The sequence below is a fragment of the Diplotaxodon limnothrissa genome, linkage group LG4 (genome assembly GCF_057381915.1).
Source record: "Diplotaxodon limnothrissa isolate DT_005_m linkage group LG4, D_limnothrissa_male_GT1.1, whole genome shotgun sequence".
Lineage (NCBI taxonomy): Eukaryota > Metazoa > Chordata > Actinopteri > Cichliformes > Cichlidae > Diplotaxodon > Diplotaxodon limnothrissa.
In genome coordinates, this window is record NC_140599.1 from 11,615,382 (window position 1) to 11,628,885 (window position 13,504).

Below are 13,504 nucleotides of genomic sequence, written 5' to 3' on the forward strand. Positions count from 1 at the left end.
TGTTGAGAAAGCTCTGTGGCTTAGCTAGCTAAGGAAAAATAGAAAAATAAAATTTCTGAGTTTGAGTTATGGACAAGAATCCTACGCGATACAATGTACAACTGTATATTTATGATTTGTCCAGAGGAATGGCTCGGAGCCTTAGTCCTATAATGTTGGGTAAGTAGCCTGCAGACAAATACTGATGCAGTCTGGCCTTGGGGGACAAATAAGTGATGATAACCGACTGGAGAAGCCTTCTTTGACGGTCGTCTAAAGTAGATGTTGCTGTTCTCTGGTTAAAATATCAAGGTCAAGGGACTTTTATAAATATTGTTTGGTTTAAAATAAATGGCGAACTTAATCGACTTGCACCCGTACATCATTAGAAATGGCTCATCTCTTGTTTTACCGGCTTCTTGCATTAGCGACCATCTCCTGCCTTGCATGCATTAATCCCCCCCCTTTTCTATTGCAGGAAAGCAGCTGGATGGGATATGGTAAGTGTAACCTCCTTATCACGAAAACACAGCTTTTACTGTAGATACATCAGGTGTAGGCCACTGACCTAATTCTGGTCCCAGGGAAGACGGCAGTGGCATTAAAAATGGTCAAAACACCTCCTGGTGGTCTGCCTGTTTGTATTTATTAATGAAGGTGTCTGGGGATGTATGTGAACTGACCAAGTGAGCTATAATTAAAAAGATTAGGCAGATACATATGATATTTTAACACTAAATAAACAGCTAGTTGCTCACTCATCCACTCGTCTGTCTATGGATGGATTTTTAGTCCTTATAATTGTTGTATTCGGTAGTTTGTAAAATGCACCGTGACTGTATTGTGTTATTTGGTGTGCCAAAGTGGATTAAGCGTCATGAATGGTGCTAATGTAATTTTAAATATGCTGTTATGCCACTGAGATGCTCTGACCTGGATTTACCAATGTAATAATTTTGCAGGCACACAGCTATAGTGGCATATGGTGATGAGTTCTTCTTTGGAGGGGAGGGGATCTCCAGCTGTTCTCCGGTAAGGATGTGACGTCCATTTCACTTATATCACCAAACACCTCAGCCTTCTCCCAGACTGCTGCACACATGTGGAAAATAATTTTTGAAGGTGTTTTAGACGTGTGTCGGCTGCCTCTCATTTCTGCAGTACCTTTCATTTTTGCAGGACTTACAAAGTATACCCTGAGTTTTGAAATGGTTGTTGTCCCGAAACAAACATTTGTATGTTTGTCCCTTGGGGCCACAAATGAATCGACCAGATGTTTGTGATGTCATGATAGCGAGCAGGGGGAAACAAAGAAACAAACAAAAGCTGTGCAAAGAAGGCAAATCACAACGCCTGAGACCAGTGTGACACTTGTCAAGAAAGAAAAAGTACAATTGGGTAGGTGATATTCTACAAAAGAACTCAAGAAATGAAGTTCTATCCATTTTCTTTATTTATTCGTGGGGTGATGGGTTGAGGAACCTATACCAACTGCTGTTGGGTGAGAAGCAGGTCACCAGCCTGCACAACGCTAACACAGAGAGACGCTCCATACCTACATAGAATTTAACTATATCTATATGTACTACTCATACATATGAAAGTAGTACATACCATTTTATATATATATATACATATACATACACACACACACACACATACTATCAGTAAAGAAATGTTCAAATTTGCCTAATAATTTAGATCATAGTATATCGTATAATATACATTTCATACATCTATGGTCTGCTACCACAGCTTTATTATCATGACAAAAGTCCACCTATTAAAAATAATAAATTAGTTAAAAATAATATAAATGGGTTGTTTTAATGTTTTGGCTGATTGCATATTCTTACCTGTAAGTTGAAGTATTTTACTTTTTTCCAAGACCAAATAAATGATGTGAATTCAATCATCTTTTCCTGATTTTTTTTTTTTTTTTAATTTATTTTTTTCCCCCAAAAAAACAAAAAACAAAACCTCAGTCATAACAATTAGCTTATTAGCTTAGCATTTTTCCCACCTTGGAAGTAAGGTAACACGGTAAGGTAGCTAGTAAAGTTGGCCAAGTTAGCATTGGCTCTGTGGCTTGCTAACTAACTTAAGCGTGTATCACAAATACAGAAAATTGACTCAAGAAGACCTCTTTATTTTTTTTATTTATCTAACATTTCTTTATGCAGGTAATCCCATTTTATGCTTACTAGCGAGAGTTGTTTTAGACATGCATAATAAAATTAAAACAATAGAAGCTAATAGTGCAGCAGCTTCCTCAGACCATCACTGATTTACTCTTTAATCATGTTTCTGTTTTATGACACATTTTCTTTGTTTTTGGCAGGGTGGGACTATGCTGGGGCCTCCTGACACAGTGGTGGAGCTCGGTGAGACTGAAGTCTCTGAGGAGATCTTCATGGATTACCTCTCTTCCCTGGGAGAAAGCACATACAGGTCAGTTTCTTTCCCGCATACAGAAAAGCTCCAAGCTCCTTACATAAGTAATGTATAATCAGGAGATAGTCAGGTTTATTATTTGAACTTTCCATGTTACTGAGTTTTTTTGTTGTTGTTGTTCAGAGGTGACAGGTATCGTCTGTTTGAGCACAACTGCAACACTTTCACCAACGAGGTGGCTCAGTTCCTGACTGGCAGGCCTATCCCGTCCTACATCACCGACCTTCCATCTGAAGTCCTCTCTACGTGAGTGAAACTCGGGCTGTCAGCTTACATTCGCTTCATTTGAGTCTGTGGTATTAATAATGTCCCTGCTCACCACTGCTCACCCCATGACTGTGAATGTGTCCCATTGAAATCTGAACAAGGCGGCAAGTCTTTGAACGCCACATTAGTCGTCTAGACCTCCAATTGCAGTGAAGTTATGTACTATTAGTCATGATCGCAGCTAAATTATGAAATGTTGTTTATTATTAAGCATTAATTATAAACTACAGTGTAGCTTTGATATGTTGCCATACAGTCTTGGATGAAGAGGAAGAGATTTTAAATTTGCCCACTAAATGTTAATATAGTGCAGCCTGCAGTGGAGTTGTTTGTACTTTGCCCTGGTTGAACTTTTTGTGGTATTTAATTATTATGAAAGCTCAGTTTGAGCCTTTTTTAGCCAACAACAAGGGCAGTCATAGCAGAGGCACAAGCTTTTACCACAAATTCAGTGTGACTGCATGAAAAGGGAACAGGCAGCACTACCTTAGGCTGTTGCTATTGCTCCTATACTTTAAACATCCCTGCAGAGATTTGCTTCACATCTGCTGATGCATAAAAGTAAATATGTTGGAGGGAGTTATTGGGTTAAAAATGGGGCAGTCATTGTGCTTATGTGTTTTTAAAATGTCAAATGAAATCTCTCCATCTTTAGACCATTTGGACAAATACTGCGGCCCATCCTGGACTCTATTCACATCGCCCCTCCGGGAGGAAACGTCATCAACGGGGGACGAAACATGTAACCTGAGAGAGTGCAGAGTAATCTCGAGGTATTCCAGTGTAGTCAGGCAGTGTGAAGTCTCAATCGTTCTTTTTTTCTTTCTTCATATACATCACTAATATATAATATAATGAATGACTTGGGATTGGGGGGGTATTATTTGACACTTTAGCTTTTCAGGAGTGAAAAGCCGTCGAGTATGTTGAGTCATGTTTTGTATAGAAGAGGTTTGAAGCACTGAAACATTGTTTTGACTTTAAAAAAACAGACTTTGTAGTATTAAGAACAGCTCATGTGGTAGCTGTAACTAATCCACCTACGATATAACTTAGTTTTGTACTGAGGTACAAAATGCTCTTTTATCTTAAAGCTGAAATTCATTTGGTCACATGTTTGATCACAATTTTCTCGCTCCGTTTGCACGACTAATATTTTTAATAACACTCACCTCTGAGGATCTTCTGCTGCTGACTACAGTGGATTGAAATCTCAGCATATCAATTTCCAGTGGATAAAGACTGACATGAACACAATGGCTGATTAATGGAGAGGTTTTTTTTTTTTTTTTTTTCCATTTTGGTCAATCATGTTTTGATTTTGCACTTTTATGTTGTTAATTTTCCATCTTCTGTTCTTTTGTACCTGTAATCTTTGTCTTTGTTTGTATTTAGGTCAACTAATGTGGATGCCTACTTACATGATCGCTCCATTTGTCACAGAGTGCGATGTAACATACAGCAGGTGATTGATTGTCTATACCACGCCAAGGTTGTAAGACTAGAGTGTATAGACTGTATATAAAATATGATTGTAGCCGTGGTGGTGGATTGGCTTGAGAGGTCACCAGTAGAAGCCTCCAATTGCGCGTTTTGGCCACACCCTTTTTTGTACCCAGACTTGTTAACAGTTAAATTCCGTGTTTTTTTTTTTTTTTTTTTTAAAAAGACCGTAAATGAGACTATAAACTCCTCAGACAGTGTTTACTGTGATAATAGATGATGTGATCAGTACTATAATTCTACACAGTCAGGCTTCTTTTACCTGACTATGGCTACGTTCACACTGCAGGTCTTAATGCTCAATTCCGATTTTTTGATCAAAGCCAATTTTTTTTTTTTTTTTTTTTTTTTTGTCTGCTTGTTCACACTACAACTAAAATGCGACAGCAAACGCGCTCTACTGTGAACCCTCAAAGCGGCCCGCATGCGCAAAAGAAGACGTCACACACAACTCGCTCTGTTTAGACCCAGAGCAAACAGTATTGTTTGACTGATGGCCGTTAATATAAAGACTTCGGACTTTACGTTTCCCAATTTTTGCTTTAAGTTATTTTGTTATTTACATAATAATGTAAATAACCTAATAATGATCCTTATTGCTGTTTTAGAGGAGCGGTGCTTCAAAGGATAGCTGCAGATTTCTGTCAGAATGTGCAGATTATACAGTACAAATAAAATGTTCACGTTGTCTTCCCAACAGTTTCACTAACATCTACACTGGATGGCCAGGAAGCGTTCACGATGTGTTCTCGGGCGCTACTCCGGAGCTGATAATTGGCGTCTGTCTTGTGTCAGTGACGTAAAAGACGGATTTAATTCGACCTGACCGTTCAAACAGCAGTCGCTTTCTAAAACATCGGATATGTATCGGATTCAGTACTACATACGAAAGTGAGGTCGGATTTGAAAATATCGGATTTGTGCCGTTCACACTGTCATACCATGATCGGATATGGGTCGCATAGGGTCAAAAAAATCGGATTTGATGCGCTTTCGCCTGCAGTGTGAACGTAGCCTATGAGTCGCCTCCTGCTGGCGATTAGAAAAGAAATGCAGTTCTGCTTCAGTCGTCAGATCTGGAGGCTACATCTGTTTTTATATACAGTCTATGGAGTTGACTACTGCTTAAACTTGTTCTTATGTGTGCACATCTACAGCAGGACTGTAAATTCTCTGTATATGCAAGTAATCCCTGGCTTTCAATAGTTAATTGCAGAGATGATTACAGGCAGCAGAGTTCCACAGTGCTGTAAACTAACTTTCCACACAGTCTCTCTCTGTCTTCTTAAAAACAAAGAACAAAGCAGTGCGTTTGGCTGTTTCCGATTAGGCCGAAACATTTTGAGAAATAACCTTGTTTTGGTGTCGAGTCTACTGAAAGCGATGCGCATCTCAGTCCCGCTTTGACAGAAAGTTGTCATAGGTGCTTCGTGGTCTGAATTAACTCTAGAAATAGATGCTGATCATAGATACATTTTCTTATATAGATATATTTTTACAACTGCCTGTGATCCAGATGCCATGACAGTAATTCCAAACGATAGCACATCCACATTTGCAGGCAAAGTTGACCTGTACTCTTAATAACTTCCCGCTCGAGTCCTTTAACAACCACCAGAGTGTGTTTAAAAATACAATACACCTCTGTGCCTTCATTCCCCTCTGCTTGGCTGTAGTTACACTGTTGGCAGGTGACGTGGTTTCCATATAGCACGCAAGGTAATGCGCCGTGCAGGCTGCGTTATAAGCATCTGATCCTACGTGAAGAGAAAGGAACTAAAAGTAGTAAGAAGCAACACTCATTAGAACATTTACCGTAAACTATCAGAAATATTCAGATTTAATATCAGTAAGTGCACACACAGCTAACTTCAATATAATGCATTTAGTAGGTGTCAATCTGTTAAGCCGATGTTAAACACGTAACCCACATTTGAACTTACTAACTTTTCTCTGCTTAAACAGAGTGATGGGTGAAAGAAGCACAGAAAAAACAAATTCTCACCGAGTGATTAAACCAGCATTAACTCTCCTCACGTGTTCCTGTGATAAACAAACCCTGCACACACTATCTCCATCACTTTGGCACGGCACCTGTGGCTCGACTCTTTCTTTGTTGCACGCGCACAAGCTAACTGGACCTGCAAGCTTTTTAAAACTTTCTTTTAGAGTTTAAGCTGACCTTTGCAAAGCTTTAACCGTACACGTTTGGAATATTTCTCTTCAGTGAACTTTTGAAAAACTCAGGTGATTCTGAGTTCTGTAAATCTGCCTTCTACTAATCAACTAACTCATATAATAACCCGACCGCTGAAATGTTTTTAAAAGTCACCCTTCGTTGCTCTGATTTTTGTTGTTGCTGGCTGCTACCTGTAATGTGAACTTGCAACAGATGTTTATGGATATTATTTCCTGATTTAACTAATAACTATGATAGATATATTTATGCATATTGTTTGTATTGTTTGTGTGATTGTTTTTTTGTAATTCTACCTATACATAAAGCCATTGACTGCAAATACTAGTTGTATTTTCTTTTTAATTATTTTACCCCATAAATGTAGCATTTTGCCTTTTTTTTTATACTTTTTCATAGGCATACATAGATCCATAGGACCTTTCTCTCCCACAGCTGCACTGCCGCTGATGTTCATTTCAGCTTTGACCTTTGGCCTCTGGGGGCTTCTTAATGTAAGCCTGGTCTTTACCCTATTCAGTTTGATGCTTTCTGTTTCAACAGGAATAAAACCCAGAGTGAGAGCACGTGATACCACTGTGTACATCTGTGAGGAAAGTGCTTTAAAAAAAACACGATTAACGCTGTAAAACTGAATGTGTGTGAATGGAGGAGCCAGAGTGGCAAAATCAGACAGCATCAGACTCTGACTATACACATGCAGAGACACAGATGGGAGAAGATAACAAAGAGTTTATGAATATACAGATGTTCAGCAGCTGTGTTCGCTCGTGTGTTTGTGTTTTACGTACAGTTCTCTAACAGGATGCAGGTACTGGACCATGTCGTCAGCAATCTTCAGCACATTATGCTTGAGATGATGATGATGGCTATCAGACAAGCTGCAATGCTACCATCTATTCAGTAGGTGGTAGAATTTGCCCTCTTTTACATATAAAAATTGAATGTGTGCGGCGATAATATACATTCACGTGAATGCTGGGAGACTGCAGTGTGCGAACAGGAGCTTACTGGGTTTGAAGGAGTAGCAGAAAGAACAGTTGCTGTTGTTGCCGCTGTGCATAAAACCGTAATACTGACACTTAGGCTGGCATTTCAAAGACTAATAATGATAAACAGCACAGAAACATGAAAGTGTGGAGTGATTAAACCTTTGGTAATCTCTTTGCATGAACTATGCAAAGTAGAGTGAACATGTGCAGAAACTACATTCATTTAAGTTTCTATTAAGACGTGCTACACAGACTGTTCAGTTTGCTTCACAGCAAAGATGTACTATATCGCCTAAAGTATTCACTCACCCATCCAAATCATTAAATTCAGGTGTTCCAATTACTTTAATGGCCACAGGTGTATAAAATCAGGCATGCAGACTGCTTCTACAAACATTTTGTGAAAGAATGGGTCGCTTTCAGGAGATCATTGAAATCCAGGATGATACCAGGATAGGTCCACCTGTGCAACAAGTCCAGTCGGGAAATTTCCTCACTACCTATCATTGTTTGCAAAGCACGCTACCACTGGACAGTAGAGCAGGGGACATGCGTTCACTGGAGGGATGACGCTCTGGTGGTTGCCAGGAGAACAGTACTTGACTGCATCGTACCAAGTGTAAAGTTTGGTGGAGGGAGGTTTGTGGTCTCGGGTTGTTTTTCAAGAGTTGGGCTCAGGCCCTTAGTTCCAGTGAAAGGAACTCTTAATGCTTCAGCATACCATTTTGGACAATTTCATGCTCCCAACTTTGTGGGAACAGTTTGGGAACCTGACTGCACATGCGAGCCAGGCTTCTAGTCCAACGTCATTGTCTGACATCAAAATGTGCTTCTGTAAGAAATTTCTAAACCTTGTGGAAAGCCTTCCCAGAAGAGCTGAGCTGGCATATTAAACCCTAGGGAATAAGAATGGGATGTGACTCAAGTTCATATACGTGTGACGGTACAGCAGCAAATACTAATATAGTGTATAATGGCATGAACAAACACTAACAGTTCCTCTGGAGATAATTTCCTAATGAAGCATTTGGTCTTTACTTGCACTTTGCTCGCCTGAGTCTTTGGAATTATGATTCACTGGAAGTGATTTAAGTTCACTGATCAGCAAAGCCTCACAGCACAGTTACACAAAGGTAAACTACAAAGAAGATAACAGCAGATTGATTTTTAGACTCAAAAAGAAGTTTTTCTTTCATTTGGCCTGAAGCATCCAACAGTTTCAAGCACCTTTATCAATAAAAGTCTAATTACACCTGTCACTACCTCCAAGTGTCTCACCTGTCCCTGGCTCTCTGTGCCTGCCTGCCTGTACATGTGAGATGGCAGCATAGTGATGGGAGCAACCATGAGTGGAACTTGCTGTTGAGACAGAGGAGGAGCTGATCTCAAGCAGGTGTAGCTGCACTCGGACAGCCACCCACAAGATTTAGAGGAAATATTTTTGTAGAAACCGTAATCATGAGTTAAAAGAATCAAGTGTATTTGTTTAGATTAAACAACCTGAGTTTCAGTTATTTTAAAACCATCTATGCCAGTGCTTATCAAAGTCATTCAGTGATGGTTCAGTTTGTGTTGTAAAATTGGGGCGACCGTGATTCAGGAGGTTGGGAAGCTCATCTGTAACCGGAAGGTTGTCAGTCCGATCCCCCAACAAGACACTTTACCCTACCGCCTACTAGTGTGGCTGTGGTTTGCCTGCACCAGTGTGTGAACGTGAGAGTGGAACTGTAAAGCTTTGGGTGCCTAGAAAAGCGCTATATAAATGCAATCCATTATTAAAATGTTTGAGTTCATCTAAATATTTCATTGGATTCCTGTCCATTTCTCTTCACCCACAATCATCATCATGGTGGGATCAACTTCCATGGAGACCCCCAGCAGTTACTGGACCCCCACTGACCTAACAGTACTGCGAGATATCGCTATACACTTATTTCCTAAAGCTCCCAGGTGTGATGCTGATGATTTTTGGACATATTATATATTTAATAAATGAACTGACTTTTAAAGTAAATTGCTTTCTTGCAATTCATTGCAGTTATGCAAGCATCTGCCAAGTGAATTAGCATTGGGGTGAGCATGGCAATTAAACTGCTAATTGCCGTAAAAGGCCCTCAACCACTAACAAATGACTGATGTCCTACTGAGCAAGTGCTCCATCATAAGTGTGAGCTTTGAAGGTCAGTGATCCTCAGCAATTGTGGGTCATTTCTTGGAAAACGCAGAGTAAAAAAGGGAAAATGCACAGAACACACATTAATGTGTGAGCTTTATACACCTAAAGCGCTACGGTAATTTACTTTTAACTTTTAAACAAAACTCATATGCAACAATTAAAGTTCATCATTCTTCAGCAATTTAACCAGCACAAAAATATACAAGACCTCCTCTGTACTGTGCTGTCAGTTTGTCAGCTAACCCCTGTGCTGCGTGTTACGATGGCAAAAAAGATATCACTTTTCCAGATGGCCGACTTCTCGCTGTGGAGCAAAACTGTTGTGCAAACAGATGTGCAGCAGACTTTCTCAATGGCCTTTCGACCAGCATCCCTCCTAAGTGAGAGGAAAATAAATGCATGCAGACCTAGCCCGTCCTTGCTCCCTGCGGCTGGGTATCTGAATCAGTTGAGTTAGTGACACGATTATAAGAGAGCGTGTGACATTTGACAAACGTTAACCTTCTCTTTTACTTCAAGGATACTCTCAGGCAGGGCCAAAGTTGTAAGCATGGCACCTGTGTGATAAAAGCTGGTGAGTCACACCAAACCTCCTGCTGTGGTGACACATCCTTCCATGGCATACAGAGGTGACTTGGCTTTTCTTTCTTTAGGGTCTCTTATAACTGTGAGTTGTTCATTTTACCATTATCATTAAAATATGAAATGATAAGGCTGAAGATTTTAAGCCAAACAAGTTAATATATTTAATGTGGCTGATAAAATAAAAAAAAGAAAGAAAATATGACTTATAATACAGTAACACATTATATAGTACTGCACAAAAGACTTGAGCCACCCCTCCTTTCTCAGAATATGCATCCAAGGATCAAAACTTTGTCACTTTTTAAAGTCGTCTTCAGCAATAGTTCTCCAGGCTTTCTGAAGCTCTTTCAAAGTGTTCCTTTGAACATCGGTTGATTTTCTTTTTCACTTATTTTCAGTCCAATCTTTGTACCTGATCATTTTCTGGTTGCCACTTAACAGCAATCTATGAATGATTCATGCATTAAAAAAAGGCAACTAACTCAAGGGATGAACCAATGTTATATCATATAACAGAAAACTTAGCAGAAGACTGATTTTAAATTGTAGTTCCATTAGATTTGAAATGCCTGATTGGTAATGGTTTTCTTTTTCAGCATGAGAGGAGGACGGCGTTTAATCTCGCTGATCAAATAAAGTTATTTAGATATAATGACGCTATTTTCTCAATTGCTTTTTTGACAGTTTGAGGTGTAAAGTGCAAATGAAACATGTAAGATGTAAAACTACACAAACTGATTTTGCATAGACTTAAACATCACAGATCTGTAATGATCTGTGATGTTTAAGCTTAGAGAGATTGGGATCAGAGGACAGGTGCAACGGCAGGCTATAAGAGAATTAGCTAACACTGCTGAGAGGACCAGTCACTGGCTATGGCTAAAAAAGGCTGACATCACTTGGGCAGCTAAGGCAGTCAGCTAACCGCGAAACACCCGCCCAGGATTGATCAACCCGTGGCTGGTCTGCCTCAAGGGGGCGTCAAAAGGGTAAAACACAACATTAGAAGTTTTGCTGGTTGACTGATACAGCTGTCTCAGGGCCTCCTGGGGACTGTGCAGTTAACCTCATGGTAGTGAAACTAAAAGGAGGAATAAAAGAAAAGAAAAGAAAAATGTTCCGCTCTTCTCCCCTCTGCTCTTCTTCCCTTTTCTGGGAGCCAGTGGGGAGGTAGGGCGTACAGCCCGATCCAGGGGGAGGTGTGGGAAGCCAGATCCGGCTCTCCTCTCTGCTCTCTCCTATCTTGTCCTCTTTGTCTTACTTCTCTCTATCATCTATTCTATCCCTTTGAAGAAGTGAGGCTCCATGAATGTTAAAGAGGTAAGTATTACTTCTCAGTTGCAGTGAATAGATAGAAGAAAATAAACTGTAGAAAACTAAAAATTTTAATATGACAATCTAGATCAGATCTCTAATCTAAGTTGGGAGTTGTGACTGCTTATCCATAACAGGATATGGTGAACTCACTCTGTAGTACAGGGCCCTGATTTGCTCTACCAAGTATACATGAGAGCTGATGTCTGCATCAGGGTGTGAGCAAAAGTAAGAGACAGGGAACTAGTTTGTAAAAGCTCTCCTGAAGGTTTTGCAGGGGAGATCCCCATGGCCTAATGTTTCATTTAGCACTGGTGTGCATAATTAAGGGATTCATGTACCATTTTTGAAGGTTACCCTGCAAGAAATAATTAATGAACATAGCAGCGGAATACCAAGTTCCTGGTTTTGGGGGTAACTGAATGTGGTGTTTTGCAGGAAGGCAATCCAAATCTTATCTGGAGCACTTAAAAAACACAACGTGTTGCAAAATCGTCTGCACAGCGCAGCTTTGAGTCTCTGATTCATCACATTCCAGCAACAGGCTCAAGTATTTCCGGACACCTACAACAAAATATTGCATTACTGGACCAAATTACTTACACACAACTGAGGCAGTAGAATAAATGTGTCTGGCGTTGAAATTATTCATTAAAATGTGTATTGCTTGTAGGTACTTTATTGTGTGGTTACAACAGCTTTCTCCACATTTATTAGGCTGTTCTCAGAGGGATCAGGCTAAATGCTGTAGCCACATCAGTAAGTGCGATGATTATTCTTGTCTGGCCACGCTTGACCAGACATGGTTTCATCTTTGCTGTAAGTGTCACTTTAAATGACTGTCAGTTTGTCGCAGCCCCTGTAGTCCCTCTTTCCACTTTTCCAATTCTTTTCTTTCTACCATACATCCCTGTGTTTACAACAGTCTCCCTCTGAATTCGCTCTTCAGCATCTCATCAGTCATCTATTTATTACCGGCATCTTTTTTTCAATAACATACCTTTAGCAAACAGTGGATTACTTACCTTCTTAGTCTTTATTTCTTGCCTGTTTCTCTTCAGACCTTCATTCCCTTCCTTTGCTTTGTTTCCCCAACTCCATTCTTTTTCCATCCTAGTTGACTTTTTCTCAAAATCCTTAATTACCTATGAGTTTCTGCCTCGCTGCACCTCCTTCGCTTTCTGAGCCTCCTCTCATTTCTCTACTTGCCTCCTTCTCCTCCTCTAACTTCCTTGACCTTGTTCCTCAACCTGTATCATTTTCTATTATCCATTTTGGTTTGTAGCTCTAATGGCCTAAGACTTTTCAGCCATTACAAAGTACTCGAGTACACCATTTTTAAAAGAAAACTCTGAGAAATGCAGTTATGCAAAGTGCAAGCATTTAAGGTCGAGAGTTTCTGAATGTCATTGGGTTTATGGCTGTTGCATGGTCAAATGCAGAGTTAGCTCATTTCTGAGTCCTGCACAAAATTGCGTCTTATGTGTTTGCATAATGCTCTAAGACATAAATTTTTTTTGTTAGAATAACACTGAAATGAAAGCATGTTGCCAGAGTTTGACACAGTGTTCCACAGGAAAGCCAAATAACACGTGTGACCCTTTTGCTTTTTACCCATCATGCTCTGATGCTGTTTGTCTCTAGGTTTTCTTGAATCCACCTCTATCCACCTTCTCTATTTCCTTAACCACCTTGTCATCTCCCTCTGAGGGCAGCCAAAGGGGGGAGGCCCACCAGCTGGCCAGGTCACGGATTTGAAATCACTTGGGTCAACAGCATCTGTGTGCTCCTTGTCTATGTAAAACCAAGGCCAGGATAAGTGCCATGTCCTCGCATAAATACATAGATGCATAAAGGCGTGGACACGTGAAGTGTCCTCAAGGCCTTCTGCTGCATCAGTCAGGTTCCTTGAACGCCCTTGGTTGGTCCCAAGTGGAAAATGGGTATGAACTCAGGTGTTTTTACCTGTATACCCATCTGTGTGTGCAAGAGATTAATTCTGTGTGCTTTGTGTCCTATTTTGCCATCTTGAAATTT

The 13,504-nt window shown here is 40.1% G+C and overlaps 1 protein-coding gene across 1 annotated transcript; it reads left to right on the forward strand.

The window, feature by feature from the left end:
* On the forward strand, positions 1-4,360 carry desi1a (desumoylating isopeptidase 1a). Its single transcript, XM_085352185.1, has 6 exons — positions 1-159; positions 458-479; positions 942-1,011; positions 2,321-2,430; positions 2,557-2,679; positions 3,356-4,360. Exons 1-6 carry the CDS (start codon positions 69-71, stop codon positions 3,444-3,446), a joined length of 507 nt encoding a protein of 168 aa, XP_085208311.1. The 5' UTR covers positions 1-68; the 3' UTR covers positions 3,447-4,360.
* Positions 4,361-13,504: the final 9,144 nt, after the last annotated feature.